Source organism: Mangifera indica, chromosome 1, assembly GCF_011075055.1.
Source record: "Mangifera indica cultivar Alphonso chromosome 1, CATAS_Mindica_2.1, whole genome shotgun sequence".
Classification (NCBI taxonomy): domain Eukaryota; kingdom Viridiplantae; phylum Streptophyta; class Magnoliopsida; order Sapindales; family Anacardiaceae; genus Mangifera; species Mangifera indica.
In genome coordinates this window covers 7,793,338-7,802,187 of record NC_058137.1, presented here as the reverse complement: position 1 = coordinate 7,802,187, position 8,850 = coordinate 7,793,338, and the positions used below count along the sequence as shown (strand labels likewise).

Here is an 8,850-nt window from a genome sequence, read left to right as displayed (position 1 = left end):
AAGAATGTCATAAAAAAAACAAGCACAAACTTCCGAAGGTGAAGCTTAAAGACTTGATTCATGATGTGCTGGAAGGTAGACGACGCATTGGTAAGGCCGAAAGGCATTACTAAGAACTCGTAATGTCCTTCATGGGTTTTGAAGGTTGTTTTTGCAATTGAGAAAAGGTGCTTTCAGATTTGCCAATATCCAAACTGTAAATCAATTTTTTTAAAAAATGACAACCTTGCCTAATTCATCCAATAATTCTTCAATGAGAGGTCCTTGATTGTAGATTGATTCAATGCACGATAGTCAACACACATATGCCAAATGTCATCTTTCTTTTTTACCAACACGATATGACTCATATAAGGTTGGTGTTATCTCTAACTACCCTCAAATCCAACATTTCTTTAACCATTTTTTCAATAACATCCTTCTGCATGCCACTGTACCTATAAAGGCGTAAGTTTACAAGTTGAAAGTCTTCCTTGACAATAATTATGTGGTCCTAAAACCTTTCTAGTGGCAACCTTATTGACTCAGCAAAAAGTTGGTCATATTTTAACAACAAGTGATGCAATGCCTCCTACTCATGAAAGACTCATTCAGTAACTTGCAACTCAAATAATTGCTCTATATCCTGTATTAGAGAGCCACAGAAATTGCATAGAGACAAGTTGTTGTTGCTTCCTCAGTAGTTTATTTAACCTGTCATTTCTAATCATACACATTCTCACTTCTCTATCTCCTTGCAATTGGTGGTACTAGTTCCTTACCCAAAACTTCATAGTTAACTCTTTGAAGTTCTACACAATATCTCCTAAATTTGATAGCCATTGAACCCCTAAAATGAGATCATAACTTCCTAAAGGCAATATATAAGTATCCACAACAAAGATTTGTCCTTGAATTTTCACCTCCAAACCTTCACAATAAGTATCATAACCTAAATCCTGACCATTCGTCATTGTCACTCTCACTCTAGTGACCTTTTTCAAAAAACATCCTACCTTGCAAGTTGTAGAGGCACTTAAAAAATTATAAGTACTCCCTGAATCAATCAGGATATATAATAGTTGTTTACCATAAATTGTTTTCACTCGCATAATTTTAGATCCTCCAAATCCTTGTAAAGCCTAAAGACTTAATTACATTAACCTCAAGTCTTCAATGACAACCCTAACATCCTTTATTTCCCCACAATCTTCATCCTTTGTCTCTACCTGCAATTACAACACAAAAGTCTGCTTCTTCTTACACTTGTGCCCTGGAACATATCTATCATCACACCAAAAACAGAGGCCTTTGACGCTCTTTTCATCAATAGTTTTGCTAGTAGCTATATTTTGGTTAACATGGGGAATAGGTAGAGGTAAACGAGAAATGTTTGGAGTAGGTAGCAGGCTTAAGTTATTGCTGACTTAAAGTTTGGCCTTCCCTAATGCCAGCCCTAGTGTATAACTCATTAAATTTGTCTAAGTATTGCTATAAGAAACTGACTTGTCTCAAGTTACGCAAATCGACCAAAGGATCATCATACATGTAGTTGCCAAACCGTGCACGCATTACTGTCACGTATTCCTCCCAAGTCATCATCGAATCATCCCTGGTTTTCATTAATCCTTAGTGTCATTGGATGGCACGATCCTCTAGATGCAATGCAACTACATTTACTCGATCCTCACTCAAGGTTTTATCAATATCAAAACAATATTTGACCATAGTAATCCAAGTGTCGAAGTTATTGTCATTAAACCTAGGAAACTCCAGTCGAGTGACCTTTTCCCATGACATTTTGGCTTCTGAGTTCACCTTCAAACTACTTCTTTCATTCTTCTGATTAACTGTCTACGACATCACTTCTATTTGCTACAAACTTAGTCCTCCAATTATCTTCCTAATTTCTTCTATCAAATCCTTCATGAAGTCTTGTTGCCTTTTCTTCGATTCAGATACCAAACTTGCTACCATCTACGTGAGTTCTCGTCGTAGCTCTTGTAAACACGTTCCGTCAGCCATTGCTAGGTCGTGCTCTAATACTAATGATGCAAGTTGTTCTAGAATTACAGTGACAGAGAAGAAAGAACACACACAGAGAGAGAATAAAGAAGAACAGAGAGGGAATTTACACACAAAAGTTTTTACTTATTCCTTTCTAGCGTTTACATATATCTCCCGCCCAATGACTAAATGCCAAATTACAAAATAGTCATCTTAGTTCTTGTTTTATTTAACAGCATGACACCATATTGCATAAATTAGAAATCCAACTTTGCACTAAATTGTATAATAACTTCCATGCCAACTCAAACGATTTACTCTGCATTAGAATGTAAATAAATTCATGCTAGATTTTGTAATCCTCGCATTTTTAATTATAGAATTAAACAGAAATTGACGATTAACACTAAATTCAAATAATTAAATTGGATATGATCTCCTTCAAAGCTTAGAATAACATCAGATCCATTCAATCCAAATTATTTTAAAAGTACTTCAATTAGACAATAAGCTTTAGCTTAGCATCGGAATTAAGAACAAAAAGCTATTGATTAAAAGCTTTGAAGTGTCAAATTTTCAGTTAAAGAGAAGATGATATCACCGGACGGAAATGAGAGGATCTAAAGCTACCAAGTAGGAAACGCAGTAGGCTGAACCAAAAATGTTGTCGTTTCTCTAGAGTTCCCGTTGCCTTGTTCTGCTTGACTGGGCCAACTCTTGCGGACTTCAATTACTTTACGTACAGCACAAGTATCTATTAAGCATAATAATAGCATTTTAATTATTTTTTTCTAACCATTTTCATTAATTTTTACAAAATTACTGAAGGGTATTTTCATCTTTTTAATTATTATAACATGTACAAATATCATTACCAAATACTCTCAGCAAGTGCGGGCACTCTGAACGCTTTGTAAGTATTTGGGAGCTCAATTCGCTAACGAGTAAAAAAGGTAATTTCAATCTAAATTTAAGGATTTTAACTTTTTTTTAATCTTAAATAAGAGAAAATTTTTTAATAAAAAAAAATAGAAATAAAAAAAATCTCTGCAATTGAGAATAGGTTGGAAATGGATATACATGTATTCTCTCCCCGTCTCATCCCTGCCCCGCCACTATCCCTGTTCCTATTTTTATCCGTTTATATTAATATATTTATTTAAAATATTAACATATTTTTATAATTTTAGATTATTTATATTTTTCAAATTTATTTAAGTTTTTATTGTTTATATTAAAATGATTAATATATGATATTTGTGACTTTGAAATAGTAAATTAATTTTAATTTTATTTAATTTTGTTATTTAATATATTTATGTTGTGTTTAAAATATATAATAAGGGGATTTTTTCTTATAAAAAAAAAATAGAAAATTTTTCTTCATAAGAAGGAGATATAGAATCTTTATCATCCCTCTAACGAGAACAAATCAAAAATAAAGATTGATATCTTTTATGAGAATGAAGATGGGGATTGAAATCCCTTCTCCATCCCTCCCCATTGCCATCCCCGCTGGCAACATATAAAGATGATTAAAAGATGTCATTTCTAACAAATACCGCAAACAAGTACAAGGAACTATTGATATGAGATGAGCTATATAAACTACAATAACATTATTTCTTCAATGTCCTGTTATGAAACATGCTGCTGCAAATACCAACTCTATTCTGCTGATTAATCTATAAAGCTAACTTCATCGACAATGTAGACCTCTGCCTATGCCCTTGCCTTTTCATATCCCTCACTTGCCTTATTTTCAGTATCTGAAGGTCCTGAAAATGTTGTAAACGGGGTATAATATGATTAGAGATACGAAAATTTCTTCATTCGTCAGCGTATCAATCCACACTTAGCGGTGGACCTTGCCTTTGTAAAAGTGACAGCCACATTTTCGAAAAATATTTTGGTGGTATCTGCAGATTCATCATATCAAGAATCACAGTTAGATAAATGAGACATGGATCAAATTGACAATGAAGCCAAAAATTACCAACATAAGATCAATGGTAGAGAGCTGAAGATAGTTACAGTATGAAATTTTCAGAGAATATAACATATTTTCAAGTACACTATCCATGCAGTTCATTAACAGATATCTTCAGCATTTGACTTTTTTTTTAATAGATTTCACACATATGACATCAATATTACTGTGAGTTCAAAATATGACGCTGCAGACAGATAAAGAACCATTAATCAAACTGAATTTTTGCAGCAGGTGATATCAATTTGCTTCAATGTAATAGTTTGTTTAAATTAACCCTGTATGTTTAATCAGAGCTCTTCCAGAAGACCAGGAATTTCAGCTGTGCCATGAGATTAGTGTGGTAGTATATCATTTTTACAATATTCAATTCAAATGAAGCAGAGGCAGCATCTACCATTGAATTGAATATAATATGTTGCAGGAAGAGTAATTTTTAAAGGTTAGTGCTAATTAACATTACTTACTGTGATTCATTGTCAGAGATGGGTGTTGCTCATCTACATATCCTAACACCGTTGCTGGCGTTCCTGCCACCATGCTAAAGAATGACAAAGAAAGATTTATCAACATTAAATTATTATGAGAACTAATATTCCAATGAGAGCAATTTAGGAAATAATTTCTGCACCTATGCGGAGGAACTTCCTTCAAAACAAGGGAACCGGCAGCAATCATTGCCCCATCACCTATTTTTATATTCCCAAGTATATTCACACAGGCTCCAATCAGTGCACCTTCACCTACTTTTGGATGGCGATCACCAATTTCTTTCCCAGTCCCTCCTAGAGTCACACCCTGCAGAACATTTAAATGTAATTGGCATAATTCAGGAAGTTTCATGCTAAACCAAACTACAAGAGAGTTCACAATTGAAGAAAAAGACTGTTGTATATAAGAAATGAGAAACATCAATAAGAAATTATAGAACTAAAAAATGAAACTTTTGTCCAAGGAAGTTTATAACAAGAACAAAAATAGAAATCAACAGGATTTTTCATCATAAGAAAATGGGAAAAACTAATCATTCTTCACCAATTGTTTTATGCAGATATAATTATACCCTAGCACAAAATGGTATGTTGCCACCAGCCACTTAAGTGTAGCAACAAACAAGTGAAATTAAAACTTTAATGAATATTTTTTGGTTTCATTACATGTTTGTAATAAACTCCATGATCGAAATGCATAAAAACGATCACTAATACAAACCATTCTGAAAGTAAAAATTAATCAGTTTCTTATAGCTATTATGTCTACATTTATACAAGAACTCATAATTAATTAATCTTAAATAACAAAAATGAGAAGAAAAAATATTTCCAAAAAAATATGGTTAAACATTCTCAAAAGCACTCAATATTTCAATATAGAAATACAATGGAGAAAGAGACAGATAGAATGAAGTGGCTTACATGCATCAAAGAAACTCGGTTTCCTACAACAGCAGTTTCACCAATAACAACACCATTCCCATGATCCAATGATATTCCTTCTCCGATTCTTGCAGCTACAAAATATTGCAAGCTTGATTATTTACTTAAAAGCCATAGCAACTACAATTGTATTTCTTTTTGCTGCTCTACACAACTTTTTTTAAAATGGTATATCCCTATTTACTTGTGAAAAACACCACTTTTGTTCTTTTACTAAACTCAACAATGAGATGTTTGGAAGCGGTGAAAAGTATAATACAGAAAAATAAAATGAACATACCTGGATGTATATCAATTCCAAATACCTGAGATGTAAGGAATAAGAAAATTAGAAGGAATAAACCAGAACCAAGGACAACCAAGAAAAAGATTACCTCACTAATTCGGCTTTGCAATGCAAATGCTAACACTTTACGTCCTTGCTTCCATAACACATGTGCTACTCGATATGATTGTAGAGCATGGTAACCCTGAAAAAAAGAAAGAACTGATTACCCTTAGGAGGTGTTTGGTTTGGATAATGTTTTATTATCAAAATAGAAAGATTACCTTGAAGATAGATTACTTAAAAGATTACTGGGTATAAATGATTACTATGTTTAATAAAATTTGATAGGTATAAATAATTATTGTGTTTGGTTAAAGGTAATAAAAGATTACTAGTAAATTATTTTACTTAAATGCCCTTGAATATAATTATTTTTAAATATTTTTTATATTATTTGTCATATTAATTAAAAATAAATTTATTTTTGTCTCAAAAATTAAAAAATTCTAATATAATTATAACAAAATAAAGATTACCTTGGTAATCTTTAAATACCGAAAGTGAAGGTGGTAATCAGATTACCATCTATATTACCTGCCACGTCAGTATAGATAATAGAAGATTATTGTAATCTTCTATTACTAACAATAGGTAATAGAAGATTACTGTAATATTTTATTACTGACAAACAAAGAAATAAAAGATAGATTACCAAGGTAATATTTAAAACCCATAACCAAATGACCCCTTATGGGTACATTTCTGAATCTTGGTTCCACTGCATGTCGAAAGAAAGGGAAAAATTAATGGGTGAAGACAAATAAATATCTTTTCTTTGATTATTGAATATGAGAAATCATTGTTTAATGGAGTATGACATGATCATACCCAATCAAATGGAGTGAAAAATTAAAAAAGGCACAACATTACCCGTATGGCATAAAAGTCGTTTTAGAAAGTTGGGCACAAAACACATTCCCTTTACAAGTGAAAACACATTACCTTGAGATACAAAAGAGCTGAGTTATATGACAAACAAGCAGGGTCTCTGTCCTTAAATGCCTGAGGAAGAGGATGAGTTGAAATATTAAAACCTATACGGTGCAATGTCAAGCAGCGAACTCTATAAATTAGAGTCAGTACCTGTGCATCTAACCGAATGGAACGTTGAATATCTTTATCATGCATCATTACATTAGAAAATATATCCATAAGTTGAGTTGCTAAGAGTGTAGGATTTTGCAGTTGGTTGGCCAAAACAAACCCCAAAGCTTGCTCTAAACAATCATGCGACAAAATACTGGCATACAAGAAGCTACTTAAAATTGGTTCTCTCTCTGCCTGCAATATGCATTTTACCATTATAAAAAGAACCTATAAAATTCAAAATCATTCCAAACTCCTATGAACAACAGAACCATATGCCCGCAATTCATCACTTGAAATATAGAATTCTGGATTGCTACCTAAAGCGGCACAATTCATCTGTAAAGCAAACAAATAGCAAGGTTTAAACTATTTTATCCGTTTGTCCTCCAGCGCAGCAAGAAAGAAACAAAAGAAATTCGACATTTGATTTGATATACGGCTGACTGAAAATACTGCTGTAACTTTCATGCATGCTAGACAATTACTCGGAGATCAAATTGATAAACAATCATTAAACTTATAAATACCAAGTAACAAAACACAAAAGTGGCAAAATAATGAAGAGATAGCAACAAAGTAAGACCTCCAACTTGGCTTCTTGTCGAACAGCATCCCACATCGGGTCAGCACCAGAACAGGGGAAGTTTAAAATCGGGTCGGATTCGGTGCTGGATAACCCCATTGCACAAACAGGAAAGACCTTCTCGAAAGGGAATTTAACAAAGACATCTTCCTGTTTTTGTTCTTCTTTGATAGAAAGACGTCTAGAGAGCATATTGGAGAGCATACCCCGGTGCTCATCGTTCAAACAAGCCATGAAACAGAGAAAAAAGAAGAAGAGAGGAAGTGTCTATTCGATTGAGAGGGAGACAAAGAAGAGGAAACACAGGAGAAGAAATGAGAGGTGTCGTCATGAATATAAAGACAGAGAGAGAGAAAGAAATAAATAATGGAAGTGACCATCTCGATTAAGAGTGGGTGAGTGAACTTACAACTGTTGTTTGTTTGGTAACTTTGGTTCCTTGGTTCTTCTTCTTCCTCGACAGAGGAAAGAAAAAGTTGAACACTTGAAACTCATCAGAATCTCTACTCTCCATACAAAAAAGAGTCGCAAAAAAGTTTCATGAATGCCTCACACTCACACATATGGCTCTAGTGGGCCTATTCAGTTTGAACGGTTCGGCTCCCTCCTCCAAAAGTCTGCATCGAGCTTTTGATGAGGCTCAAAACCAGACTTTAACCGATCTTCATAACCACTATTTTAGTTTATAAAAATATAAATTATTTACGCGTAATTTGTATTTTAAATATATTATTTCAAAATTTTTAATCTAAATTATATTTAATACGTATTTTATATATTTTTTATATTAAACATATAATTTTACTTTTTTTTTTAGAAGTTTTATATTTTTTTAAATAAATTTTTTAAAATATAAAATTGTTCTTCATATTTTCAATTAATTATCATAATCTTATGAATATACAAAACAAAAACTCAATTTTTTATCATCCAAATAAATAATTTTTTTTAATATTTTTTTATGATAATTAAATATTGATTATATATTATGTTATATTAAATTTAATACTCAATTAGATATTTTATATTTAAATTATTAATCAAAAGATTTATAAAAAATATTAAAATTATGTTTGGTATTGTCATATTTTATTAACGATATATCGTATTAAATCTATATATACATATTTTATAGTTTTTTATATGAATTTTAGAACTTTTTTTATAAATGTATTTTTTATTATTTATTACATTATATTCATATGATTTTTTTTTTATAAATTTTAATATTTTATTAATTTTATTAAAAGTCTGACTGAAAAATAGTAATTTTAAAAAATATTATTGATAAAGATGTGCTTTATCATGTTGAATGTACAGAGAAGACAGATCCGATTGAATATGGCCAATTAAACGGCCAGAGACATTCTTCAATTATTTTATTTACAAAAATATGCTTCATCATCATTTGTGTCTAAAATTTTGTACCCACATTCTT

General features: G+C 31.8%; 1 protein-coding gene across 2 annotated transcripts; it reads right to left on the bottom strand.

Moving 5' to 3' along the window:
* Positions 1-3,518: 3,518 nt before the first annotated feature.
* On the bottom strand, positions 3,519-8,037 carry LOC123192433 (serine acetyltransferase 2-like). 2 transcript variants are annotated; one of them, XM_044604986.1, is made up of 10 exons: positions 7,822-8,037; positions 7,413-7,679; positions 6,824-7,021; positions 6,683-6,742; positions 5,787-5,882; positions 5,693-5,717; positions 5,392-5,486; positions 4,608-4,774; positions 4,444-4,517; positions 3,519-3,905 (listed from the first exon to the last, which is right to left on the bottom strand). In XM_044604986.1, exons 1-10 carry the CDS (start codon positions 7,924-7,926, stop codon positions 3,823-3,825), a joined length of 1,170 nt encoding a protein of 389 aa, XP_044460921.1. In that variant the 5' UTR covers positions 7,927-8,037; the 3' UTR covers positions 3,519-3,822. The 2 variants fall into 2 exon arrangements, with proteins under 2 accessions (XP_044460921.1, XP_044460929.1); XM_044604994.1 differs by having other exon boundaries at positions 3,519-3,764.
* Between the last annotated feature and the right edge of the window lie 813 nt (positions 8,038-8,850).

What these genes read in the sequence shown, in the direction of transcription:
- LOC123192433 (XM_044604986.1), bottom strand. Translation starts at nt 7,926, where the DNA reads ATGGAGAGTAGAGATTCTGATGAGTTTCAAGTGTTCAACTTTTTCTTT. An exon ending in GACAAGAAGCCAAGTTGGAG is followed by an intron (nt 7,022 to 7,412) that starts GTCTTACTTTGT and finishes TGCATATTGCAG; the next exon opens with GCAGAGAGAGAACCAATTTT. An exon ending in CCATTCGGTTAGATGCACAG is followed by an intron (nt 6,743 to 6,823) that starts GTACTGACTCTA and finishes CCTCTTCCTCAG; the next exon opens with GCATTTAAGGACAGAGACCC.